General features: G+C 41.1%; 3 protein-coding genes across 7 annotated transcripts in view; 1 reads left to right on the plus strand and 2 right to left on the minus strand.

Moving 5' to 3' along the window:
* Positions 1–68: 68 nt before the first annotated feature.
* On the minus strand, positions 69–4,237 carry ak4 (adenylate kinase 4). Of its 2 annotated transcripts, none has more exons than XM_057039351.1 (5): positions 3,791–4,237; positions 3,127–3,240; positions 2,026–2,198; positions 1,620–1,738; positions 69–1,323 (listed from the first exon to the last, which is right to left on the minus strand). In XM_057039351.1, exons 1-5 carry the CDS (start codon positions 3,930–3,932, stop codon positions 1,185–1,187), a joined length of 687 nt encoding a protein of 228 aa, XP_056895331.1. In that variant the 5' UTR covers positions 3,933–4,237; the 3' UTR covers positions 69–1,184. The 2 variants fall into 2 exon arrangements, with proteins under 2 accessions (XP_056895331.1, XP_056895330.1); XM_057039350.1 differs by having other exon boundaries at positions 3,127–3,246; positions 3,791–4,230.
* Positions 4,238–5,018: 781 nt separating this feature from the next.
* Positions 5,019–22,966, plus strand: jak1 (Janus kinase 1). 2 transcript variants are annotated; one of them, XM_057039339.1, is made up of 25 exons: positions 5,019–5,372; positions 10,248–10,459; positions 11,322–11,445; positions 12,899–13,052; positions 13,234–13,385; positions 13,593–13,861; positions 14,062–14,171; positions 14,321–14,506; positions 14,657–14,814; positions 15,146–15,260; positions 15,389–15,587; positions 17,360–17,469; positions 17,829–17,981; positions 18,104–18,191; positions 18,267–18,394; positions 18,540–18,678; positions 19,372–19,523; positions 19,629–19,779; positions 20,207–20,295; positions 20,388–20,580; positions 20,657–20,781; positions 21,172–21,344; positions 21,477–21,594; positions 21,688–21,798; positions 21,907–22,966. In XM_057039339.1, exons 2-25 carry the CDS (start codon positions 10,255–10,257, stop codon positions 21,997–21,999), a joined length of 3,495 nt encoding a protein of 1,164 aa, XP_056895319.1. In that variant the 5' UTR covers positions 5,019–5,372; positions 10,248–10,254; the 3' UTR covers positions 22,000–22,966. The 2 variants fall into 2 exon arrangements, with proteins under 2 accessions (XP_056895319.1, XP_056895318.1); XM_057039338.1 differs by lacking the exon at positions 5,019–5,372 and adding an exon at positions 8,588–8,868.
* Positions 22,938–27,882, minus strand: part of raver2 (ribonucleoprotein, PTB-binding 2) — a 36,481-nt gene continuing 31,536 nt past the window's right edge. For 2 of the 3 annotated variants that reach the window (XM_057039347.1, XM_057039349.1), the window contains one exon: positions 22,938–27,870. In XM_057039347.1, coding sequence (XP_056895327.1) covers positions 27,727–27,870 — 144 coding nt within the window. In that variant the 3' untranslated portion in view covers positions 22,938–27,726. The remainder of the gene's footprint in view (positions 27,871–27,882) is intronic. The other variant, XM_057039348.1, reaches the window with a different exon arrangement.

Consider the following 27,882-nt stretch of genomic DNA (forward strand, 5'->3'; position numbering starts at 1 on the left):
TGATTTAATTTGATGGTCTGTTTGTGTAAAATGTCATATACAGGAAGGTAAAAAAAAAGGTTCTTAAATAGAGAAACCAAGGTAGCAAAACAGTTTTATTGCCTTTTTTAATGTAACATGATTTGCCAGCAACTATCAGCTGCAAAACAGAGTGTTCGATGTTTCACTTCTGTTCTTCAACATGTGAATAATAATGAGGCACAGCATCTATTGACTGATACAGCTTAAAGTATTGCTCAGGTGGTTTAATTCCAGGCAGCTTAATCTGTACAACATGAAAAAAACCTACACAGAAACACCGTCAGACATCTAACGTCATTAGGGGACAAATTTGAGGTGGGTGAAGGTTTTACTGGGAGGTCAAATGTAGTCAAAATCATAATAGCTTGTTGATGCTGTTCACTGGTGCTACAGTCCGGTGATTTGTACAAAATTAAATTAAAAAAACCCCCACTGAGACAGTAAATGTGACCTGCATGGTTTTAAAGCTTTACATTTCTTGTTACGAAGTGATTCAACTCCATCTTGCACATTTACATGAAAGCAACATATAATATCGACGTATATCATCCAAGCCTGCAGAAAGTTATTTTTAACCCGCGATGTTTGTCAGTGTTAGTGTGAAGAGAAAAAGACGGTTGCATCCTGTCGGTAATGTTGTTTGTGAACCACTGAGACGAGACTAAATGCTCTAAAAGCTGGTTTTGGTGGAATGTGTCGACCTGTCAGTGCACTGACACTGTTAAACTACACTGCTAAACTACATCTGACCTTACTTTTCCCCAAGAGACCTGCAGAAATGTTCCGAAACCAGCATTTAAAGCAGATTTTGAGCATTATTCGCTAAGAGTATTTTCAGTGGAATATTCTAACTTGTTCCAAACTGACCATGGTTTTACAGACGTTTCACTCATAGCATCAGGGTGGATTTAACATATTAGTTTTGTTTACAATCTCCGGATCACTCAAGCTTCCATGAATGAGTGTTTAACGCCAGGTGCAAAGGGAAGTGAAATGTTTCTTCTAATTAATTCTATTACCATTCAGCTCGTTTTCATATGGGGCTATTCAATATTTCATTATGATGCAAAAATCAACCTAACGATGGAACGTTGACGCACAATAATTGAATGAGAACACTTATTTCATCAGTGCAGCTGAGACTTGCAGCTTTGACCCATCTTTCATTCAGCCACTGTGGGCGTGTGTGTTTGGAAGGAGTCTGTGGGCTGTGTGTGCAACTTGGAGACGAGCAGAGAGCTGATATAAGGCCAAATCCGATCCGTGTCCGTCCCAGAAAATGAGTACAGGATTCCCTTTGACCTAAGAGAGGACAGAAATGATGGTAAAATCTTTGAGTCCTATAACATTTTTTTAATAAGGACACTTGAATGTATAAAACATTTGAAATATTCCCATTACATTAAATTCTGATCAGAATTTCAATTATATGTGATGGTATAAAGATAAATTATAACACATTATACCTGTAATACAATTTTGTCTGTAGCTAGATTTACATAGACTGACACTACAATAAATGTGCATTTCTAGCAGCGGGTGGGAATATCACTGCCATAAATCCAGAGTGTAACCATGGAGCAGAGGCATTTACTGACTTGTATAAGTCCATGACGGGTTTGGCCACGTCTTTGTAATGTCTCAGTCTGGCCATGAGAGCTTCAGGCTTGTCATCGTCATGCTGGACCAGTGGCTCCCCTGTGACATCATCCTTACCCTGAGGAAGGTTACGCACACAACAAAGGTCAACTCTGCACCATGGACTGAAATACAGCCGAGAAGGGTGATGTGATGACCTATGCAGCGTCACCTAAACTAGCAGAATAAAGACAGCGTTTAAAGTAAGTAGGGTACATTTTTTCATCATCGGGCTGACAAGCTGTGTGTGGGAGAAGGAAGGACTAAATTAGATTAATTAGTGGTGTTTTAAACATCTTTAAAGATTTCATGTAGCAACAACAAAGGCCCTAAAGGTCCTACAACTACATTAAAGAGCAGTGACACCTGCACTCGTGGCGGGTTGAAGCCCATGTTATAGACTCGGCCGCTGGGGGGATGGATCCAGCGGTGGCTCAGCCTCTCCGTCAGAGTTGCATAAGGGACGTTGAGGATGATGACCAGGTCGAGCTGAACCAAACGGTTCAGAGCCTGGGCCTGCACCAGCGTGCGTGGAAAACCTACAAAGAGATCCATTAAACAGGCAGTTAATCATTTAATCAGCCGATTCCAAAATGTAAACAGTCTGCAATTTTAAATGCATTTTAACAAAACTGGTCATTGATCCTCTTCATTTCCTGTTCATTTCACAATATGTAGATAAATAATAATATTTTTGCATTTTGGGGCACAGGTAGCCGGTGGCCGGTCCTCATAATGTCAAAGGTCTGTGTCAGGGTTCAACCTTGGATTTAAGGTCAAGTTAAGAGTTGGGTTTAGGTTAAGGTTAGGGCAAAGGTTAAGGTTTAAGGTTTAGTTGTGACGGCTGGGGATAGAGTATAGAGCTGGGGAGGTTATGAAGTCCTCACAATGATAGAAGTGCAAGGATGTGTGTGGGTGTGTGAGTTGGTGTGTGTGGGTTGTTGTGTGGGTTGGTGTGTGGGTTGGCTGCACTTTTTCACTTGCCAAACAAAATTATTTGTTTAGTGATCTCGTGTCAAAGTTTAATCGTCATGCCAACCAGCCTGTTTCTGTAACTAATATTTAACTTGGAAAGGGATGTTTCACTCAAAAGATAAATAGATAAATAACAGCTTCAACCTGAGTTTTCATTTTCAACAAGCAGTTTGGCCACAGACGGGGAAAACTGAAACATATATAAAGAGTGACTCTCGCTCATTAACAGGAAAACTTTAAAATTAGAAATCTTCTTTGACTTTTTTTCATCTGAAAAACTGTCAGTTGACAACATCTGTCCCACAGTCTGGAGCAGCTGCCCAGCTCTGGTGATTTGGAGGCAGGACCTGGGCCAGCCAATCGCATTTGAGGAGTGGCAGGCACCAGGTTACCCAAACGCCACCATATCTTTTCAAGTTGAAAAAGTTGTGACAACAAAGCAACGCTGACAATCATATGAATGTATGAAAAGAAAACTATTGTGTCTCTCACCATCCAGCAGCCAGCTGTGAGCGCTCAGCTGTTCCAGTCTGGGGAGCATCAGTCTGGTCATGATGTCATCAGGAACCAGTATGCCCCTGTCCACATAGGACTTCACCAGCACACCTGCCTCTAACACACATCAGGTAAAGAAGGTCAACAAGACAGGTCAATTTAAATGCTAATCATATGCATCTTCTCAGTGCATTAATTCAAATAATATCAAAAGAATTTAGACAATTATTCAGTGTGCTACTGCACACTTCTGGGCTCCTGCTGGAACTTAAAGATTTGAACAATTTAAAAGAGACACAACGATATGTCGTGATTTTAGTGTGTGTGTGTGTGTGTGTGTGTGTGTGGGGGGGGGGGGGGGGGGGGGTGGAACTAAAGTAGTGCTCATGTACCCTAAATCAATTTAAAAATCAATTTTAAAAGAAAATAAAAAACCATGAAGTCATATGCTAAGTAAAACAAAGTAAAAAATTATGATAAACTAAAATATTCTACTAACCTGCCAATATCACATGAAAATGTGGTTGAAGTTAGACTTTATTTATCTTTTGTTACATGGCATCTGTGGGTAATTTAAGATCATTAAAAAAAAACACGTTCCAAGCAGAAATTACTTGTTGGGTGAACTCTGAAAGTCTCACAAAAATTGGATGTGTTTTACCTGTATTTGCCGCTACGCTGTCACGCAGAAAGTGGCCGCTGGATAAATACTCCAAACCAAAGCTTTGCGCAATCCTCTTGGATATAGTTCCTTTCCCCGATCCTGGTGGACCCATGATTACAGCTCGGAACAGCTTGGCCATTTTTGTCGAAACCGAGATCCAGCTGTTCAAAAATCTTTGGAATGCCCAACTGGGTGCTTCTTTTCTTTCTGTCTTTTTCTTATCAAACTTTTTAAAGTCTTGCCCGGTCAAAACTACCCCAGGTTTGGATGTGCGCTTTCAAACCTCTGTAAATGTCTTTCCAATGGTCTTTCAGTTACTCCCACTCTTTGTTGAAACAAAAACGCCTTCGCCAACTTTCCTCCCCCCCTTTTAAACTTTAATACGGATACACGCTGAGCTGCGTCTTTAAGGACAGACTTTCCTCTGCGAATCAATGAGGGACTGGCTGCAACGCCCTATTTTGCTCTGCGCATCCAGAAAAAATGCGGATGACTCACGCACGAAAAAACAATCAAAAATAGAAATTATAAACGAGTCGTGAAAGAAAGCCACGAGGGGGATGTTGCAAATATCGTCGTTACAGAAAAACGTTGGCTAAAAGCAAAAATAATAAAGAAAGAGAGGCAGAGTACGAGCAGTGTGGGAGTGTTTCTGCGGTTTATGGGGAAACCTTTTAACATAGAGGATTTGAGATGTTTGCAGGAACTCCGAGACGTGTTGAAACGTGTCTTGCGCAGCGGCATCTTAAGCGGACCGAACTTGTACTGTATGTCGCGCTTCCTGTCCCCAAAAACTTGTCAGAGCAGTTGTTGCGACTTGCACCTGTCATACGCGATGTGTCCACAGGGTGGCGACAATGCGTTCCAAAAGTAAAAGTGTAAACACTTTGTTTGTAAGGCCTACAAATAAAACTAATAATGTTAAGAATAATTAAACCCAGTCTGATATTAATACGTCGTTTATGAGTGAGGACATTTGCGGCATTATGGCAAAAAAAAACCTAAATAAATTCCGATTTTATTGTTTAGTTCTTGCATAAATAGCCGACAAATGTTATTTATGATGATTCACATCGCGAATCCGCATCATAAATCTGGCATTCCAGCACTGATCTCTCAGCTGCGTTACACTTTGGTTGCATGTGGTGGCTCATGGGGTTGTTGTTCTCCACGGCTTTTTTGCGCAGTTGCGCGCCCAACAGCACAGGAGTCACTGTCATTCCGCGCAACGTTTGCGGTCGGGAGGAACGGGCTGAGGACTTGTTGCGAACCGTACGGCGGCGGCTGCGTCCCGGGAGCTGTCAAATATTGCGCAGAGGCTTCAGTCTCCAGACAGTGGACTAACCTGTCTAATCCATCAGACAAACAACTCCGAAGATTAACCTCTCTTAGCCTTGCGAAACCAGTTCTCAGTCTCAGTCACCGGAAGGTTCGTTTTAAAATGATTGCGAATTTGTCACATGGCTTTGGAGAATTCAATAACAACAAAAAATGGCGACAATCACGTTGCATCGTGTGGTCTTGCTGCGTCATTAAAAATATTCACGTAAACAGGGGAGAATAAACGAGGGATTTTCAGGTAAGTGAGTCTCATATTTCTTATCTTTTTGTTGCGGATGGAATATAATTGAGAATAAAGGATTTTATTTGGATCATACAGCATGATGTTTGTTTTTGCCTTAGAAAGGGGTGTGTGCAATGCTGGGCGTTAACGTTTGGCTGCACAGTATTACATTCAAATACTGTATTTATGTTTGTATTCTTGCTGCGTATTAAAGACCTTTTCGAGTCTGATTAGACACGAATGCGCGCTATACGTCGCGGCAAAGGTAACGTCGACATTTGATTTGTCCAACTTTTATTCATGTGTTAAAGACAGCAGCAAGCTTTTCCCCAAATTTAATCTCGGGGCTTCTGCAGCCCAGGTGGTGTTTTTTTGGGTGTTAACCTCACTGTTTATAGGCGAAAGAATACGCGAGTCCTCTGTGTTTACATTGGGGTTTCCACAGTATGGACGCGCTTTCTTCGCGCGTTCCCTATCGTACGTGACCGCAAACGGACCCGCGAGTGTTCCCGGTCCGCCCTGTTTAGTTGTTCTGCCTTCACATGTTGCTTTTAACATCTGTCACGGAACATTTTTGGCCGGGCTCCGTGTGCGGCGCGCAGGGGCTAATGGAGTTGTTTACATGAAGTACGGAGGGCGGAGTGACGACGCCGAGCAGCCGCCGCGACGTCGGCCATCGACGCCGACGCATCGCGGAGGGGGGCGGAGCCAGCGGCGGAATCATAACAAGTTTGACGTCACTCGGCCTTGTGGTTGGTATGAATCAGACACAGAAGTTGAGTCCCAACAGGAAGGAGTTGGGGTAAAGAAGTCCGTCTAAAGTCATGAAATATTGGTTCAGAAAGGATGAAGAATAAAACAACAGAGAGGAAATAGAAGTCACATTTATCCTTACCACTAGTAATGATAATTATGAATTATCCAAAGTTTCTATGTTTGCACCTTTTCTCTTCCTGTTGGGATTGTTCTGCAATAATGCCAGTTTTTTCTCAAAAATGTTATGGGCTTGGGAATTCCTATTATTAAAGGGCAATTTATTTTAATTGATAAAATATTGATCAGTGGTGAAGAAAGCACATCAAAAATAAAGCACCAATAAGAAGAGTTGTTCGACTGTTGCTTGTCTGCTGATGGATATGTGTATCTTATGTAGTGGCTAAAAACAGCTCCTTTAGGATTCATCCCTGGGTAGATGATGCCAAGTGTGGGACTGCTAGATGTGACGGGCTGCCCTGGTTCAGTTATCACAGTGCTGATGCTGTCCCCATCGAAGGTACAGTACTGTGATAACTGAAGGATGGCTGCCAACTTAACACGGTCACCCAGAGCAAGTTGGGTTAACCAAGCCAAGTGGACCAGAGAGAAGAAAAACTTGTGGCAGCCTGATTCAGAGGGGGCCGATGCTTGATGTTACCTGTTTTTAATTTTGGGGAGATGAAAATACTGTGTATTGTTTGTTGTGGCTTGTCCAGTCATAAATCTGTTCTTTACAAATCAGCAGAACTATGAATTTGCTTTGCAAAATATGAAAATTGCTTCACTTCATCCCTTTGTTTGGAATAAACCTCATTATGTCAAAACCTTGTCTATTTAATTAGTTATTTCAAATCCTAAAATATTTTCTTTGTTTTTCATATTGGGGAAATAATTGTCGCTGTATGTCATTATCAGAGAGTTTTGATGTGGTCAACGGGGAGAGGTAAAGATTCATTCTGAACGGGGTTTTTGGTCAACGTAACGATATCTCCATTACAGGTGTGTGTGAGATTTATGTTTATGAATATAAAATAAAGACTAAACTCTGACAAAACAGTTGTGTTATTTACACCAGACTGTTTCCTATTAGTGACAAATTAAATAGATTGTTGATTTTTTAGGTCAAATACATCTTAAATAATTTCAGTCATCAATGCCCTTTGAGTCATATCGGATAAAGTTTGGTTCATTTTGTACATTTCTTAAGAAGGTGCTAATTGATCCTGTGGTGGAAATCCCCACTGTCTTGTTTTTGTCTCGCTCTAACTTCTGTGTCAACATGCACTGTTATTTTATTTTTCTCACAAATGATACATTGTGGTAAATTTTTAAAGTATATATGAATGTTTTTAAAGGACCTATTTGAACGCTCTGAGTGTAATGCTCGTATTGTTTTTACAGACACGTTTGACATACAGGTTTTAGATCTTTTTACAACATTGCACTTCCTTTAATAAAAACAAAAGGCTTGTACTTTGATGTGGTATGCTTGGTTCCTCTTTTGATATAGTTCGCCCATTGTGCTTGTCCTCATACTTCCATTTTATCCATTTTTTAAAAAGCTTTCTGCTTCAGAAACTCAAATCTGTGTTAATTCCCTGATATCACACTGGTTTTGTAACATTTGGCAACAGCTGTCAATTTATGTTTCCATGACATGCTTACTCAGATCTTAATGAGACCTGTTTGAATTTGGGAGCAAAGTAAGAAAGACAATAGAATGCACACACCAAGCCCGACTTTAGGTATAGATTTTGCATTTATTTGAATAAACACTAACCCTGATTGTCTGACATTGTGTAATCGTAAGAATATTTAAATTTTGCCTGATACAACTACAAAAAAGTACAAGGCAATAAAGTTTGTTATGTGCAGAGGTGAGGTAAATGCCAAGTAAAAGGTGAACTATGTGAATAGGTTGAAACAGGACTCCTGTTTTATGTACACATTTAGGTCTTCATCTGATCCACTCTTGAAGATGTATTAAAGCTCTCCTGCCCCTCCCCTTCCCCTTGTCTACGTTAAAGACTTAACTGTTGAAGCTATTCTAAAAAGGAAAAAAAAGGGGTGGTGCAGTTAGTTATAGTTGCTTACTGTTATATTTACTTGATTTTCACTTGATCATTTTAACTAAATTTTTAGTGTTTTTCCAGGTAGGGGGATGGTGATAAGAATGCAGAATCGTAGGAATACGGAGAATCTCTGAATAGAGAATTATCTCTGTATTTCTTCTATTAATCATTCAAATCCAAGATCCCAAGTTAAATAAAATATATATATATAAACACACATATGTATAATTTAGCATAATTTTATTATGCTAACAATATATTATAATATATTGTGTGATAATGTTAAAGTTGACCACCTAAAATCTCATTTTTGCCTATATGCGCAATTGTGCTACGTCATTTTGATTGACGGCTGCAGCAGCCAATCAGCTGCTTCCGTTGACACCGACACCGACGTAGGTTTCGGGAAAGGGGCCGTGACTTCTCAGGGTTAGCAAGAACGGACGTGGGTAGCCACCAGCGTCTACATCTGCGAAAAACCTTCTGAAAACTCCGATTTGATTTCACTTATCATCCATAAGGGATATCGGATATTTCCTTTGGACCGTCTCAAACTGCCGATACGTGATATTTTAAGTCCCAACGCCGCGGTAGCGACTTTTTTTTTTTTTTTTTTTTTTACTGGAGACTAATGTACTAAACCAAACGGAAGTAACTTGCCAGTTGCCTGGCTAAGCTTGTAGGTGAGTAGATAACGGTTAACAGTTTTATAATATCTGTCGTCTGATCTCTGTTTAATCGCCGACTGGCCTTGTCGCACGTCTCTGTCGTTGTTAACGTGGGCGAAACATCAGCTGCTGTGTTTGTTCTGTCCGGAAGGCTAGGTGACCGCCTGGCACTATAACCATCCACAGCCAAAGACACAAATAAAGCAGATTAATGTGAGGGCTGGTGTTCAGTCTGATCCATTTAGTTATTCCAGATCAGAACTCAGCCAAAATGTGCCGAAAACTACGAGTTAATCTCTCTACAATGCCTTAATCTCATCCCTACATCGCTGTCATTAACTTTGACTTCATCTAAACGCGAACGGTGCTGACGTCATATTCTTAGATATTCAATAATATTGGTGTTTTATCGATGGAAGTCGACGTTTTTACAATAGATACTTTCGATTGAGAAACCGAAAGCTTCGTCACAAATTTGTATCCATGTATGGTCTGTCCCTACTGGATAAATGTTGCTCACCAGTGCAGCGAAATACAGTAAAGATTAATTTGATTATAACTTATTGGAGCGCAGGAAAAATGGGAAATGGCTGCTCGAATGTCCGTTTGTTCTGCCATACTGTGGTATTTTTCTGCAATCTTTAACCAGTTAAATGTAGGCATTTAGACCGGAAGTGCGTGTTTTTTACTATTGAGAAAGTTCGAATCTAATAAAGTGTAGACTCCTAATATTTGTCTAAATTTTAAAGTAAGCACAGCATTTCTGTAGCTCTTCATAATCCATAGTTTTCAGAGTTGTTTGTTTAAAACCAGGGATGTGCTTGTGTTGACATTTGAGCCCTGAGAATTATACTCATAATTAAAGAAGAGTGAAGGAGCTCAACACCCCAACTAAACCATAAATGACAAGCAGATGAGTCTCTGATGAGCTGTTCTGAAAAAATACTAATGTCATAAATGAGTACTGGCAATTTGAGTTCAGCTAATCATCTACCTCTTTTCTGTCTGAGTGTCTGTGTTTGTAGAAGCGCACTTGTGTTTTATGCTTGTGAGACATCCGCCATGACTTGTCTAAAAAGGTTTCTGAGGTGTAAATGTTGGGACTGTACTTCTCCTGTCAAGTCACGACAGTTTCTGTTGAGGTTAATGCACCTGCATGAGCTGTAATAGTTTTTCCTCTGGTTGTGGTGGGTATAACTCTGGGAGTAAGAGAATCGAAATGGAACTAACTGTTAAACGTGTTTTTCCTTCTGCTGCCTTACGTATTAACAGATGTACCGTAGTGGTTGATGACAGTGTTTGCTACTTTGTCTTTGATATGTATATTGTGTCCTCTGACATACTCGGTATCAAGGTTAAAAATGTCGCTTCTTATTTTCCTTCCACACCTACAGTGTCTGAATGCCAACTCTGTGGGTGATGGAGTTGAGCAGGCAACTCTGTGGAAAGATGAGGAAGTCAGGTAGAAGGGCTTATCTTTCCCCTCCTCCATCCATCACCTTTGGGCTGGAGATCCACTTTTACTTGCCGACTGTGCACCAGCTTGAGTTCCTGAGCGGCTGCTACACTGCAGAGGAGCTGTGCGTGAAAGCTGCCAAGAAATGCTGTAAGTGACTGGGTCTTAGATATATGTCTAATAATCAGGTACACCACTGGTGATCAATTAAATGACCAAATCGCAAATGTATACCTATCAGATGGATTAAAAAAATCACTAAAAGTTCAATCAAATATGTTCAGGTGAATGTGTTGGCAGGAAGCTGCCAAACAAAGATGATATGGGCACCATCTTCTCTGCAGATCGCTTTATGGTTTTAGTACCGGTAGTTATGCAGACAGACCACAGAGTGGATGTTCCTCTGGTGCAACATCCACCCTTCTGTACATTCCTAGCATATCTGCATCACAGGAGCTGGGCATGGTTCTTAGTTACAGGACCAGCTTTTTGATGGACCTGGAAATTCTCCCTATTGGGGATTGACAAAAGTTTGACACTCTTACCTCACAGTTGGCTGTGATGAGGAACAGTGTGATTTCTGGTTTTTTGACACCAGAAATAGTGAGTTATATTTGACTGGATTATCATATTGAAAATGTAAAGGGAACCAAAAGGGAAACTCAGATAAAAACAACCAAACAAGGAAAAACAGCAGCTGAAACTACAACATGTGCAGAAGCGTATGGCATCAATTAGTTCTTATTGGCTAAGTGCTGCTATTCGAGCTGTCAACATATCAGATAAAAATGCATTAGAAAATCAATAACTCTTAGAAAGAATACTGGCAGCCAAAGACGACTGCCTTACTGTAAATGTTCAGCCAGTCAGGCCAAAGCAAAATGATTTTTAATATTAATCTGTTTTCACTTTCTCAAGAAGGGCTTTAAGTGCCTGTTTGATGTCACATTCAGAATGTTCTTCTGTACACACATCTGTTGTTTCATCTCTTTTTCTCTTTCTCTTTTGCCAGCTATCTCTCCTTTGTGCCATAACCTGTTTGGGTTGTATGATGAGAAAGCAGGCATGTGGTACCCACCCAGCTACGAGTTCACAGTCACGGACGAAATAAGTCTGAAGCTGCATTATCGCATGAGGTAAGAACCATGTCGAAGCAGCTAAATAAGTTGGAGTGAAATTTCAGAATTTTTCTATTCACTATCTAAGTTAAATCATGTCAGTCAAAGACACACACACACACACACACACACACACACACACACACACACACACACACAGAAATGTCAGCGAGTGTAAAAGGTTGACATTTTAGTTCTTCCTGGATGTGGAAATTTTTTGTTATGAGGAAGCAGAATAGTTAGTCCTTTAACTGTTTGATGATGCAGAGATGACGTGCATTGAACATTTGGTAAAGAGTTTAGTTATCTTGTCATTTCATGACAGCCTTGTGCAACAGGTTCATGTAGCACAGGAAAAAATCTTTCTGAATGAGCTTGTGGGTCCAAAGGTTGTATCCATATTATATCAGCTTTAGTGTGGAAGCTGTTGGAGTGGAGGTGCTGCTGTGCGTGCTTGTGTTCCGTAGGAGAGATCACTAACACCACTTCTATGTCGAGTATATTCATGAGAGTTTGCTGCTGTCCATTTGAAGAGTAAACCTTCATTGTTGCATTTAATGCGAAGAGTTATGAAAACTTTGCTGTTGGGTGAATTGCACTTCCTCCATGCTCTGCTTAGACAGCAAGAGGAGAGAACAGCGCCTCTGTGTCTGTGTTTCTGGAGCCAGCTTGGTTACTCTTGTGCGGCCTGACTAGCAAGTAGTGCCTCAGACACAGTATAAACTTGTGTTATGTGACATTTGTGTTTAATATTGCTATAATGGTTGATCTGGGTTTGTCCTGCAAAATATCATATACGTTTCACAATTGTGTCATTAATTATTGTTTATTTCCACGACCACCTTGAGGTTATTCAAATGCATGTTTTGTGTATGTTAATATTTCTTTATGTTGTAACTGAATGTATGTTAGTATGCTAGAATTTGCAGATTGCACTATTCCCCCAAAATAAACTAAGCAGCAGGGTCAGTGGTCGATGATCGTGAGCTACATCAGAGTGAGCGGACAGTGTAATGGTATCTGTTTCCTTTCAAAGCCCTCATGTATCCTGACTGGAAGTGCCCCTTCAGCAATTTACACAAACATTAGTTGAAATGTGCAGAAAAAGAGCAGAAATAAAAAGTTGAATTGACTTTTTTAATGTTGAATTACCCCAGGTAACACAAAGGGTCTTCTTGTTGTAGATTGTGTAAACCCTTAGGCGTAGTCCAAAGTATTTGGTCGCAGCTTCTTATCTTTATTACCCTTCAAACCTCTGTGAGCAGTACATACCAGGAAATAAATGGCAGGCACTTCTGTCACGACTGGCAGAAATCCCATCACACAAACATTCTCTTTTTCAGGAAGTCATTTTAAAAACCTTGTTAGTTGAGTGCTTAAAGAAAAGAACTCACTGTTTTTTTTATTACTTATCTGTCGTGATTTGCCTTATATTATATACATTACATGTCTTTTTTCCACCCTGCATCAGATTTTATTTCAGAAATTGGCATGGCAACACTGAAGGAGAGTCTTCAGTTTGGAGACACTGCATCAGTAAACTCAGAGGGAGCCTCAGCCTTGAGAAGATGCCAGAGGGAACACCTCTGTTGGATGCTGCTTCTCTTGACTACTTGTTTTACCAGGTGATTATTCACTACTTGGCCTTTCCAAAGAAAAACCTCTGTGACTGTAAAGAAATTATGCAACATTATTTCCAAATGCAGCTTACTAAACTATTGCAACACAAGCGATCTCTGCAATTATTTGTCTTTTTAAAAAAAATCTTGTTTGTAATTGTGTATTTGCACATCCTCTGTTGCACAGGGCCAACACAGCTTTCATAAAGGTTTGGTTCCACTGAGGAAGTCTTATTCAGATGCAGAGCAACATGAAATAGAAAATGAGTGTTTGGGGATGGCTGTGCTTGCTATCACTCATACAACAAACATGAGTGTACCAGGCTCACATGATATCAGGTAAAATGAGAATAAAACGCGGACTATTAGAATATATCTTCCGTTGTGTCTATGATAAAATGTTGATATTGCAAAATTTGACAGTTATTTATATTGGCTCACACAGATTTCTTTTTAAATATGGACTTCCTGAAATTTTCATATTTGCATATTGATTTGCATATTGTGCCGTTCTGAATTAATCTTCCCTCTATTTTTCCTCTCCAGTTACAAACGTTTCATCCCAGAGTCGCTGAACCGCAGCATTAAGCAGCGCAGTTTTATGACACGCATCCGCATCAACAACGTCTTCAAGAAGTTCCTGAGTGAATTCCATCAGCGCACCATCAGGGACAGCAACATCACACCATACGACCTGAAGATCAAGTATCTGGCCACACTGGAGGGGCTGACCAGCGGCTTGGGCAGTGAGGTGTTTGAGCCCATCTCCCTCATTGTAGCACAGGAAGGAGAGCTCTTCAATGGAGGTTATTATGGTAAGTTTTCCGATCAAATCATCATTTTATACCAATGTCTTGAATGGGTTTATATCAATATAAATACAATTGACCATATACAAATCAAATCAACTTCAAGTCTGTCGGGAAAAAAACCCTCTGAAATTGTTAAACAAGCCAACTTTTTCACTTCCCTGTATTATTATTATTGTGGGTAAACACTTGCGTGGTGATTTTAGGGTATTGCAACAAAACCTCGAGCCACGATCAGAACACGCAGGCGAGCCGTGACATGCAGGTCCTGGTTACTGGCACCACGGGTATTTCTTGGAGGAAGAAACCTGATACAGTAAGTGAAACTGTGTGTGACCAAGAATCCCACTCAAAACTCTGCCAACAGTTTAGAAGCAGCAATCAGCCAATTCTTTCCTTTGATTGGTTTAAACCAATGGTCTAACAGCAGATGATTCCTGAGTGCTCTTCTTGTATAACTTTCAGACATCGGTGGTCTCTAAGGACAAGCCCAAGTCAAAGAAGAGCAAGGTTGACGGGAAGCAGCAAAGCGACAAAAAAAAAGAGGAGAATGAAGGATGGGCGGTGTTCTGCGACTTCCATGAGATCACCCACGCCGTAATCAAAGAAAAGACAACTGTCACCATCTACAGACAGGACAACATGAGGATGGTGAGCTCAGTGTCCCTGAATAAAAACTGTGACTTCACTTTCAAAACCTTGTTTTACCAGCTGGAAATGCCCTTTATTTGAGCAGCAGTGTTGGTGTACTTGTATTTTGTATGACTCTTTCTCTCTTGTCCCTCATCCCTTCCTTTTCAGGAGTTGCAAATGGCTTCCAGGGCTGAGTCTTTGTCCTTTGTAGCTCTTGTTGATGGGTATTTCCGGCTGACAGTGGACGCCCATCACTACTTGTGCAAAGAAGTGGCCCCTGAATCAGTGGTGCGCAACATCCATAACAGCTGCCATGGACCCATCAGGTCTGTACTGGCGAGTGTGTGCATGTGTTATCACAAATAAAATAATAATGTTAAATGACATTTGAAGTTTATTGGACATGTTCATCATGAAACTTCCATTCCGTTACCCTTTTTCTATCAGGACAGAGCTCATACATAAAATCCAAGCAAAGAGTTTAAAGAAAAACTGAATAGAATATTTGTCTTTCGTTGCACAGCTCTGCCTTCTTATCATACATGATGATAAACTAAAATGATCTTTATCACGAGTAAACAGGCAAATAAAGAAAAGGGAAGTTTACTAATGTCCTGTGTTGTTTATTTTTGATTTATTGTATTTTCCAAACCCAAGCACTGAGTATGCTGTTCACAAGCTCCGTCAGGAGGGCAATGAAGAGGGTACCTACATCTTGCGCTGGAGCTGCACTGACTTCCAGTACATCATCATTACAGTGGTCTGCACTGAGGTAGACTTGTGCTTTATTCTGACAAATCAGCCAAACCAACGAATGTCTTCTTTGCTTGAGTCTCAGATTAGTCCCTGCTTACTATTTGCTTTCTGCGTAGTTTAAAGGCCGTCTGTTTTTCTGTTCAGATTGACTTGAAGGAAACTCGGCCCGTTCGACAATACAAGAACTTCCAGATTGAAGAGTCCCCTGATGGTTTCCGACTGTATGGCACGGACACATTTCGGCCCACAATGGCAGAGCTACTTAAACACCTGGAGAGCCAAAGCCTCCGCACTGATAACCTCCACTTCCAGTTGCGCCGCTGCTGCCCTCCACAGCCGAGAGGTGAGCTTATACACGTCCCAAGCAGAGCGTGACAAGATAATCACCTTTATGCAGGAATTCTTTCTTTGGTGCTTTGACAGAACATATGAACTCAAGCTATTTAATCCAGTTGTCATGCAAGGAGCCACCAAACGTGTGATAGATGTGATAAAAGCATTTGTCATGACCTCATCATGCGTGCACTCGAGTATTGAAAACAAGTTGGATAAGTGAGACGCTACAATAACAGAGTTTTAACTACCGTAGTTATTTCCAAGTTTCTTACTCTTTTTAAGTTAGTGTCTCAAGGCAGATGGTTGGAGATATTGGCTAAAAAAAGCAAACCAGCTACTGAATGATGTTATCTTAACATCGTTGAAATATATCATCCAATTACACGCCACATGCATCACAACATGCTATCATTTGAAGCCTTTATTGATCGTTTTTTAATGCCTTTAAGGTTCCTAGTACAGCACTGTTGTTTACTGGCAGACAGAAATGATATAAAATCTTAATATAGCCCCAAATCAATAAAGACATGGATACGTATCCCCAAGGTTGGGGCACTGACAGTGCAGAAAAAGGCATACGTCTGTTTGTGTGGCTCTGAGGGTAAGGAGAAGTAAGCACGCAAAGCATCTGTTTGGGTGTGCAATGGTGTCAGGAAGGAACATAGAAAATGTGGCTTTCCGGAGTTCAAAGTAGCTCTTGTGTTTACTTCAGTGGGGGAACAATGAAGCTGTTTGTGTAAATGTGAATGGACTGCTAGGCTTGTTTTTTTGTGTGTGGTATATATTTTGGTTGAAATGCAAATATTTCACCTTAGTTTTGTGTTGGTAAGACAAAAATTGAACACTGTAGTGCTGTAATAAGGTCAGTAACAACAACTCATTGATGTATCTCTCCAGTAAAAGATTGTGGTTGAGGTTGTTGTTACCTAATGCACCTAATTTTAGTTATAATACTTAAGTTAATAATATTCGGGATTCGAGTTAAAACACAGAGCGTATAAACAAGACAAGTTTGAGTGATGCTGATGGAGTGCAGATATCATGTCCCCGCTGAAACCACAACCTGCCGCTTTTGTAACAGCTTTCAACGCATGCGTAGCCTGGGCTCAGACATGTTTTGGCTTCACGTGCACTTGCTGCACATGAGACCTGTATGCAGCCAACAAGCACTCTTGTACACAGGGGTAGAACGATGCGCTCAGCGCACGATATTTCGAAATAGGAAAAACCAAAATGGCAACTGGAAATATAGCTGTGCTTTTATTTGACGGGTCGACAATACCTGCGCATCTTGTTCTCATATTTCAAGTAAACTGAATCTTTGAACTCCCGATTCTAGTTTCAGACTGAATATAAAAATTTTTTTAAAAAACAAGACGTAAACTGACAATTTATACCAGTCTGAAACTAGAACTTAAAAGTTAGGTGTCAAGTATGACCCAAAATGCTGCCGCTCATAACTTTTATATGTGGCGGGGGCATCTTTGATGATTTTACCTTCAGACTCAGACACGCTAACTCTCTCATACCCCCCATATGACTTATAAATACTGTGAGATCTCATGCCAGGATATCTTGTCCCACCCGTATTTCCATCAGTGCTATATTGATGAAATTTGTGAGTTCTTATCTGGTGCAAGCAAAGTTTTTCTTGCACGCTGACTCAAGCCAGTGTGCATTTATGTCACATTCATGTTTTCTTTTATTGTTGTTAAATACATGGTGTCCATATGTGTCCAGCCTCATGTAAACCCTCAGTGTGGCTCTGCTGTCTTGTAGAGATCTCTAACCTGCTGGTGGTCACCAAAGACAGAGTGCTTACTCATCCATCGCCGATGCCAGATAGTCAGCTCAGCTTCCATCGCATTCTCAAGGAGGACATTGAACAGGTACCACTTGTCTCCAGTTGTGTCTGCCACCTACGTCTTTTCTCATGCAGGTGTAGAATATCTGGGAAGTGCAGATAAAAGCTAAGAGATATAGCATTATCCTGACTAAGATCCTGGTCTCATTACACTGAGACGAGGAGAGAGAAAAGGATCTAAATTCTGAACATACAGATGCACAAATCTAAATGCTTGATCATCGGGAGTAATTATTTATTTGATGAGGCTGATGTTGTCAACTTATTATTATTAACATTAAGTTGTGGTTGTAACTTAACAGAAACATTCTACCGATAATGGTGCAATTAATCATGTTATTTTGCTGCTTCTTCTTAATACTTTACTTCTTCTGTGTTCACCAGGAGGAGCACCTTGGCCGAGGGACAAGAACCAATATTTACTCTGGAACACTGAGGGTAAAAAGTGAAGAGGATGAAGATGCAGGCTACTCTTCTTTCCAGGAGGTCAAGGTGGTTCTGAAATTGCTGAGTTATGGACACAGGGACATCTCTTTGGTAAGACAAAGACCCGGTGTTATTTGTAAATGTCACTTTATTATTAACTATCACATCAGATCTTGGCTATTATGAGCTTTAGAATTAGCAACATGTTTCAAAGCTCCTGTGAATGTCGGCAGGCTTTCTTTGAAACAGCCAGCATGATGCGACAGGTGTCCCACAAACACATAGTGCTGTTGTACGGAGTTTGCGTCCACCATCAGGAGAGTAAGTAGATGCTGAAGCCTCTCGTATGATGGAGAGTGTGGACACGTGTTCGACATATGCTTGTGTTCTGTGCAGATATCATGGTTGAGGAGTTTGTCCAACTAGGACCACTTGATGTATATATGAGGAGGCAACAGAGCCCCCTGAGCATCCCGTGGAAGTTTCAGGTGGCCAAGCAGCTGGCTTCAGCTCTCAGCTATTTGGTGAGTCAGTGAAACAGGCAGACTCGAACTATATGAATGGAAGGGGATTCAGACATTTCCCTGGTGAATTACTGTTGCCGTAATAGGTCAGTTCAACATCATTTCTTAACAGAGTAGTTTTGTGCATGCTTTTTTTTTTTTAAAGGAGGACAAAAAGCTGGTCCACGGCTTTGTTTGTGCCAAGAATATTCTGTTGGCCAGAGATGGGCTGGGCATCGATGAAGGTGGGCCTTTCATCAAGCTCAGTGACCCAGGCATTCCAATTACAGTCCTCACAAGGGAGGGTGAGTAAAAACTCCTGTGTAGTAAAAATGAAACCTAAATGGTTACCTAACAGCTCTCTGGAAATTTCCATAACTTCCACTTTCTTTTACTCTAAAATTAAAGTTGAATATTAGAAAGTAGGTGTTGCTGATCACTTTAAGAGTAAAGTCAATTGTTTGTCAGACAATCTGTACATATTCTGCTTCTTTTCCTCTTAAGAGTTTGTGTAAAATTGTAATCTGACTTCAGGGAAATGGCACGGCCAACCCATTTCTCTTATTGCACAATTCCCCTCAAACGATGGCCTCATATTTCCGTTTTGCCTGTAAGAGCTAGAGAGTGTGCGTGAAAGAACACAGTGTTGATGCTCGTATGGAGCAGCATACCAGACGGTGAAATGAAATTAGAAACTTTTCAATGTTAAATGGCCATCAGATGTCCCTCATTTGTGGTCCCAGAACTCTTAACGTTTTTTCTGTCCCCATAATTTAGACACCACTGATGCATATCTAGAGGGGATAAAGTGCTAAAAAAGAAGGGTGTTTCTCTCTTGCCAGTAGACCACTGCACTTTGTTTTTGTCCATTAACAATCATCTCCTTCCTCCAACCTTGTCCAGTTCTGTTGCTTTTACCTCTCCTCTTTACTTCCAGCCATTCTGATCATCATCAACCTCTTGAAGATGACTTTATTATTCTTTTTTTGCTCGTGCAGAGTGTGTGCATCGCATCCCTTGGATCGCTCCAGAGTGTGTGAAGAATATGTCGTCGCTTAGCGTCGCAGCTGACAAGTGGGGATTTGGTACCACCCTGTGGGAGATCTGCTATGATGGAGAGGTCCCACTCAAAGAGAAGAAACTTACAGAGGTTCGAGGCTCAAATACAGTGACAGACGTTACAGTTGGGATGTCTTTTTTCCTGAATAGTTTCCTGCTCCACATGTTAGTAACTGCATAACATTATTTTGAGCAGAAGGAGAGGTTTTATGAAACTAAGTGCCAACTTGCCACACCGGACTGCAAAGAGCTGGCTGAACTGATGACCCACTGCATGAACTATGACCCCAAGAAGAGACCTTTCTTCAGGGCTATTGTCCGAGACATAGACATGCTTGGAGAAAAGAGTAAGTTGGAATTTTCTTCCTTAAGCTATGGCCTCACTGCAGTTATGGCATCTGTTCTGTAAGAAGTTGCAGTACTTGTGTGTTCTTGTCACAGAATTAACAATATGGGAGGTCTGTTGACAAATATTACCATATTTAGCATGCTCCACTTTTATTCCGCAAAAGCCACTTGGAGACGACGGTGAGGCCTGAACTGCCTCTACTCCTCCACCTGCTGGCTGTAACGCGCAACTGCAACAACACTGTCTACTGACAGACTATAACTTAATTAAAAATACGATTGAATAACTGAATTCGTTAAACTAAAATTTACTGCTGCAAAGTAGAGTTTGTGTGGTGACTGTTAGAAAACCGCCAAGTCTTCTTGTAACACATTCATGTGGTTGTAGCAAAGATGTGTGTATCTCAACATGTTTGCATTCCTCAGATCCATCCATCAAACCCAAACCCACTGCAGAGGTGGATCCGACTATATTTGAAAAAAGATTCCTCACGAAATATCGAGCTCTGGGAGAGGTGCGGCCTTCTACAACTCATGCTTTTTCCTTTTTCCTCTGTACATCAGACCTTACGGTTAATAGGAATAAAACATCCATTTTCTTCCACAGGGGCACTTTGGGAAGGTGGAGCTGTGCCGTTACGACCCTCGAGGAGATAAGACAGGCGAGCTGGTGGCGGTGAAGTCACTGAAGCCTGAGAAACAGGAGGAGCAGGGCACCAACCTCTCACGTGAGATAGACATCCTGAAGGCGCTCTTCCACGAAAACATCGTCAGGTACAAGGGCATCTGCCAAGAAGAAGGTAAGCCTCTTTCGTACGGATGCATGACGTCTGTTGAGGAATTCTGATTGTGTTTGTGCCTTAAATCTGTCTGTAGGCGGTCAGGCGTACAAGCTGATCATGGAGTATGTCCCATTGGGCAGTTTGAAGGACTATCTCCCCAGGCATAAGAAAGACACCAGTCTGGCTACTCTACTCAGCTACTCTGTTCAGATCTGCAAGGTGAGGATTGTTCTTTTCCTCATTCCTGATTCCTGAGTGTTAAATAGTTGTAATTATTAGACATTACAAACTCTGACAGGACCAGGCCACAAAGGCTTTAGAGCCAGAAAAGAAAAACAGCCATGCCTACACACCTTCTGGCTTTTTGAGTACGTGATGTGTGTGTTGAATCAGGAATAAATAAATGATCATATAAGTAAATCAGTAGGCAATTCCTTATCTTTTATTGTGTCAAAACGGGACAAGAAATTTCACCTGGTTATTAATGACCCAAAACTTTAACATGCTGCTTGTGACCATATGAAGCTCTGTACCTTGTCATTTTTATTTAAGAAGTGATTTTATGGGTCTGGTCTTAAATATTGAATGCTCATAACTATTGTTGTTCAGGGAATGGAATATCTGGGCTCTAAGAACTACATCCATCGGGACTTGGCCGCTCGGAACGTGCTGGTGGAAAATGAGAGAACGGTGAAGATCGGAGACTTTGGCCTCACCAAGTGCATCAAAGACAATGAGGGCTATTACACCGTCAAAGACGAGAACGACAGCCCCGTTTTCTGGTAGGTGGCGAGACGGGAAGGAGGCGGGGTTAAGAGAACATTTCAATAAATACAAGTGAAATGTTGGACTCCTTCCAACCCAGTTTATTAACTGCTGGTGCTGGTTTCAGAAGTGTCTCTTTTTTCCCCCAGGTACGCGCCAGAGTGTCTGACGCAGTGCAAGTTCTATCTGGCTTCAGATGTCTGGTCTTTTGGAGTGACGCTGTATGAACTCATCACCTACTGTGACTCCTCCAAGAGTCCCATGACGGTCAGTGGGTCACATCCTCCCCCTGTTGCTTTATCTTGACGTGTGCTGCACCTTTGTGAGACAGTAATGAGTAAAGTTGCTCCCCCCCCGCAGTGTTTCCTGGACATGATCGGCAGCACTCACGGCCAGATGACAGTCATGCGTTTGGTGAAGATGTTGAATGAAGGGAGGAGGTTGCCCCAGCCCGACGGCTGTCCCGAGGCTGTAAGAAGCTGCTTCTTTAATATACAAACGTTTAATAGCTTTTGGGGGGATTTACAACCTCCTGAACGCTTGGTCGGAGCAGCCATTCCATGTTTTCCTCTTTGGCAGGTTTACGAGCTGATGCGCAAGTGCTGGGACCAAAAGCCTGAGAGGAGAATTACCTTCACAGCCCTGATCAAGGAGCTGAGCAACATGCTGTAGCAGCCGCAACCACGACCACACAAACGTTAAAGGCCTTGGAATTCAAATCAAACATCAGGAATGTGAAACAACATGGAGATTGTCCTGCAGCTTCACACATTCAAGCTCCGCCAGACATCCCCGGCCGAGGCAAAGACTTAATGGTTCAGGCTGGAGCGCTTTTATTTGAGGATAAACAAATCAGTCAAGCTGAATCCCCTGAGCTTCGTCTATATTTACTGCCATTTACATTCTTAGTAGCATTCTGAAAATGACTAATGTGCTTTAGGAATCGTTGCCACCTTAGACGGTAAAATGGAATCTGAGGGTTTATGAGATTTTCCCAGTTCCCTGGATGCCTTCTGAGGAGAACTCATGGTCTAAATACGTCAATTTCCAGCTAATCACACACGTCTGCAGGGTAATCAGTCATTTGAACGTGGGCTCTTTTAGTAGCACCTAAAACTCAGACATTTTTAGACAGTATAATTTTTCCACCCACCGGATGTATGTCTCTATACTCACTGTTCTGTATAATGAAGAAAGGACAGTCGCCATTGTTAGACGGTGGTTTCAAGGAACCGGTGGATTAGTTGCACGTTTATCTTCGATACCTTTATTTCATGGGCACGGAATATCCACAGTAATGTATATTTTCTTTTAACTGTATCCATTTACTTGTCTTTTAAATGACACATAATACCCCACTTATCTACATTTAATCTGTACAAGGAATAGTGTGAGCAGAAGGGTTTTGTTGGTCTCTCAGCTGTTCTGAGGTCGGATCAGGTCCATTCTGTGTAATTCAACCGCTGCTTTAATCACGGGTGTTGGGAGAAAGGCAAGTTTTAGTTAAGACAATTCCTTCTGCTCCAAACAAGACCAAAAAAAACACATATTTTTTAACATTAAAGAGAGATTTTGACCTGGAAAGGCCGATAAACACGCATAACTACGCATTTCAATAATAAAGCAATCGTTTAATGTCTGTGTCACTCCAAATGTTTTACCTCCTAAAAAGGGTTCCGTATCTTACATTTGTAGGTCGGCATTCTTAAACTCTTCTGGAAAGACCTCATTCACAGTAAAATCACAGCAGTCCCATTTAGAGGGTTTTTTTTTGTAAAATCTACATTATATTTCAGTCAAAGGAGTATACATGGATAGAAAGCAGAAATCACAGCAGATTTCGATCAATCTACAGAAAAGCTCTAGAATCAACACACACTTCTCTACAGCAAAGTCAGCCTCGCTACACATTTCCTGTCTGAGTAAAAATAGCAACTGTAGTGGCAGCGTCGTCAGACAGACCAACACCAGGCCGCCTTTACACAAACTCATCAGTCCTGAAGATGGAAGCAGGCTCACCAGAAGCATTTACAGTGTGTGTGTGTGACTGTGAGTGTGACTGTGTGTGTGACTGTGTGAGTGTGTGTGTGTGTGTGACTGTGTGTGTGACTGTGTGTGTGACTGTGTGTGTGTCTGAGTATGACTGTGTGAGTGTGAGAGAGTGAGCGATTGTGCTTTCAGGTCAGAGAAGCAGATCCCTTCAGGTACAATCATCAGAGGACCTCACAGAGGCACAAAAAAAAACAACAAAATCAAGCCCACATTTTCCCCACAACAATTCCTAATAAACACAGAAAAATGCTGAATCACAACTTTTATTGTTCTATAATAAGAAGGCAGTTTAAGGGTAATATTGCCACAGACATACTGGGAGAACTAAGTCAAGGCCTACAAAACTATTTTCAGTATTTGAAAGAAAAAAGAAAAATGCTGATTACACAAAAACTGGATCATCCAGAATGAGAAGATGGCTGCAAGTGCCGTCAAAAACTGCCTTCTGAACAGTGACACAAGCTAAATGTCAGAAAAACAAAAGGTGAAAGATGCAGCAAAAAGTGTCTCCTTGTGTCAGAAGAGCGTGGAGCCAATCTCGTGGAAACCAGCGAGCTTAACGATCTTAAATTTCACAAGACCCAAAGTTCAATTATCAATTATTACATACACAGAAAACGCGTGATATTTACCTAGCTAGTGTATATTGATTCACCCAAAAATCACTCACCTTAAATAAATATGCCACAAAAGGCGAGTGAATATAATACGAAATGACTTAAATAATGAGGTGTGTTAATGTGTTATTCTTGAGAATCTACAGTCAATATTCTGACACCCTAGCTGGAAAATACAAATACTATATAGGCTACAGAATAATTGATTAATTTAGAATAATACTCAGCTGATGTGGAAACACATGTTGACAAAACTACTCAGAATCCTTTTTGAACATGGGTGAATACCTGGGTCATTTTGAGCCTGGGGATGATCATTCTGAAAGCACAAAAGATGGAAAAACTAACTAAATCTGAGCATTTTAAAGCCTATTGAAACACGCAGAGCACCATCAAATCTCACAAAATCTGTAGCTGTTGGAATAATCTGATAGGCGGTTATAATTCTATTTGCTAATTTAAAAAAGGCCTAATGACCTACGCACTGTTAATTTAATGAACGGTGAAATTTGACTTAAATCAAACGTAATTTTGGCTATTCATGGCTGTTTGACTGTATTTTCGCTGGACAACCAGAAGAGGGCGCCATCGCGCAGCACATCGTTTTGATCGTCGCGTTCAACAAACAACGTCGACTTGTGAATTGTGAGTTATCGCTACGATATGCACAAAATTACACCTCATCAACACAAACAAGTGAGCAGCTTATATGCAAAACACAATAAAACAACCGAACGGCTGAAGTTTTGATTTATATCCAAGCAACAATGGTCTTTTTTTTCTTTATCGCGGGCATTTAAAAGAGTAACTCGGCAAGAAATTCTAACGTAACCATCCAGGAACAAAGATCTAACAACAGAAGTGCTCATAACTAGACAGCGACTCTTACCTTCGACATAAATTGCCGTTTTCAAACTACTAAACGCCACTTTTCATTATTCCAATTAAGTGCATCACGTCGAAATCCTTCCGGACAGAATGGGTTCGTTATTCATCAGTTCCTGTAGGATTTTAGTTCTGGGACAGCGGTACTGAAGTACTTTGCGTTCTTTTGACTTTAAATGTACTCATTTTCTTGTGATTAGACAAATGCTATAATATAGTTTCTGTTTTGCTCTCATTATGCTGGGTGCTTCGCAGCCTGACGATGAACAAACGAATACTAAAGGTGCACGTTTGAATCTGAACCAGGGTTATCTGGAAGGAGATAAATGTGATAATAATGCAAAACCCCCCGACACCTAGAGACAATTTGGCGTCTGTTTGACCCAGTGTGCAATTTAGAAAACCAAACAGGAGATGTGCTCGGATTTAAATTGGCATATTCGCTCATTTTAGACTTAGTTTCACGGTACACAAGCATCAAATCAGAGTTGGAATTTGGACTCCAGTACATTTTCTAAGATAGTTTTGACAATGACAAGGATGAAAATGAAGTCAGACAAAGCGGTAAACCAACTACAAAGCCAGCAAAAAACTGAAGCCCCTTGAATGCAGCATGGCAGACTAGAGAAGAAAAAGTCAAGCAGCCCTGTCAATTCTGCTACCTCATCTTTTAAAACACACACACTCACACACACAGAGGTGCTGCAATTTGTCATGTGTCCTTGACTGTAACCACTTAAAATACAAAACATTGTTTTCTTGCTTCAAATGCAATTTTAGTAACCAAAACGAAAGAACAAGTCCTGACATTCCAATTGGCCCTTAAAATATCAAATGTGAGTCTGACATAGGTCACCAAAAAAGAGAAAATTGACAGCAATTGCCGGCCAAACCCTCATCCTCAACAGGAGCGGCAGCGTGTTGAGCCAGACATCTGGTCCTCAAATGTTCACGCTGCTATTTAAAAGTGGAAAACCAGACAGCATTCGAGTTCAGACGGTGTCATGGAAGCTGTTTCTGAGACGATTCGACGATGGATTTCTGTTACAAACAATGTGCCGTCTTTTTGCAGAACTATCATTTAAACAGCAACTTATAAAATGTGTCCTCTAAAATCCACACCAATGACAACAATACCTCCCTCGCTGTTTCCTGAAGTATCTGGTGTCAAATATTCCATGCTGCTTTGTATTAAATATGATTCCCTGTTCAGATCAAAGGATTTATCCATCATTTGACGTGTGTATGTGTGACATGAGCAGACTCACCTGTAACCATCAAAACTGGCCTCATTTTCTGATCTCACCTGATGTTTCACCTGTATGCGACTGCAGTTTATGGACTTTATGTAAGAAAACAGCAACACGTCAGTTTCATCTTCCTAAAGAAGTCGAACACCTGCTGTAGTTATTGCCAGTTTATTCGATGCACACAGAACAAACCTTGATATTAATAATAAAATGTTATAAGAAATAACTGAATCATTTAAAGACCAATCAAAAGCCCGGACTAAAGTCTATTTTGGCAGTCCCTTGGTGATAACAGATGGGAAAAAAAGCGGCTCTGCAAATACGAACATTAGTGTCACCTAAAAATATTAAATTAAAGTGCAGGAATTCTACCAGCGTCCACTACGAACCAGACACAATCCTGATGTATGGGCCAAGCGTAGCAGCTGACGAATTAACAAAAGCAATTGGTGCCCGACACACACAAAATCAGCTTGCTGTGCTTTGTATGCAACGATAGGATCCAGCGTAAAACATTTATGTTGTCATGGCAACTGGAAAAGAAAGTAAAGCCTGTGACAGTCCCATCAGCTCTCATCAAAAAGATAAATAAAAAATATACATCACAAAGAAGAGAGATGGCGAGACTGGACTATTATTTGGTTTAAATGGGAAAAAAGCAGATTCAGTGATAATAAATTATCCCAATTGCCAAAGAATATCATAATAATACAAAGAGACAGCAATATACTGTATGTAAAGAAAAAAAGAACCTTTGTCTCTAATTTACATCACACAATTTGCTCATAAAGGAGCCAAAAAAAGTCCATTAAATATGTTACCGTCTGTTACACATGGCTTTAGATAGCGTGTATCACACTGTATTTACACCAGCTTATTATTTTCCGCCTGTTATTTCTATGAAAGGTTCATTCACCAAGGGAAGCTTTTGTACGTCGTCACAATCACGGCCATGATCGGCTCAGGCCCTTTGATGCTTTCTTTTTATTTCCTGATGTATTCCCAAAGGCTGGGATCGAAATGGCTGACACTTCCTACAGAAACAGCATTATCAGCACCCATAAAAACACACACACACACACACACACACACACTCCAAAGATCAAAGTAAAGGGAAAATGGACTCAGAGATCAGATAAAAAACACATCGGTCTGACTAATCAAAGATCTGAGTGCGTCAGCGGATATATTTTGTTCTTTGAAAATGGACAGTGGGGAGGTTCTGTAGCTCACTTGGCTGCAAATACAAAAGCAGCCATTACATACGTGCACAGTTGGCTTTGACATGACATTAGAAAATGTACAAGATAATATTTGTTAAATACAAGGACAGTTTAGAGAGTTAAGGCTTAAACAGGACAAAAGCAACGCTGTGTGTGCGCGTGTGCGTGTGTGTGTGCGTGTGTGTGCTGTGATGAAATCAGAGCGCTATGGCTTACTTTCACCTGAGCCATTTGCAGCCCTACATTCAATAAGGATGCAAGATGGCTGCCACAGAAAGGCCACTAGAGGGAGCTGTGACATCCAGCAGGGGGGTGAGGGTGGTGTGTGCGCCGCCTTCCAGAAACTTTATGCTTAAGGGGCTTTGGTTCATACTAGAGCCTCTTCCTCTTGAAGTAGTCGGCGTACTGTCCTCCCAGACCCTGGGAGTGCTGCCCAATATAGGCGCCATCTGATGGGGTCACTTCCTGCACCGCCAGCTGAGGGTACTCCCTCTTATGGCCCCGGGTTTGGTTCTGCTGAGACGGGCG

Source organism: Takifugu flavidus, chromosome 7 (assembly GCF_003711565.1).
Source record: "Takifugu flavidus isolate HTHZ2018 chromosome 7, ASM371156v2, whole genome shotgun sequence".
NCBI lineage: Eukaryota > Metazoa > Chordata > Actinopteri > Tetraodontiformes > Tetraodontidae > Takifugu > Takifugu flavidus.

Excerpts from the sequence above, each read along its gene's own strand:
- ak4 (XM_057039350.1), bottom strand. The coding sequence starts at position 3,932 with ATGGCCAAGCTGTTCCGAGCTGTAATCATGGGTCCACCAGGATCGGGG. Across the intron at positions 3,247-3,790 it reads CAGCGTAGCGGCAAATACAG|AGGCAGGTGTGCTGGTGAAG; the intron begins GTAAAACACATC and ends GATGTGTGTTAG. Across the intron at positions 1,739-2,025 it reads TCAACCCGCCACGAGTGCAG|GGTAAGGATGATGTCACAGG; the intron begins GTGTCACTGCTC and ends AACCTTCCTCAG.
- jak1 (XM_057039339.1), top strand. The coding sequence starts at position 10,255 with ATGCCAACTCTGTGGGTGATGGAGTTGAGCAGGCAACTCTGTGGAAAG. Across the intron at positions 10,460-11,321 it reads GAAAGCTGCCAAGAAATGCT|CTATCTCTCCTTTGTGCCAT; the intron begins GTAAGTGACTGG and ends CTCTTTTGCCAG. Across the intron at positions 14,815-15,145 it reads AGCTGCCATGGACCCATCAG|CACTGAGTATGCTGTTCACA; the intron begins GTCTGTACTGGC and ends TCCAAACCCAAG.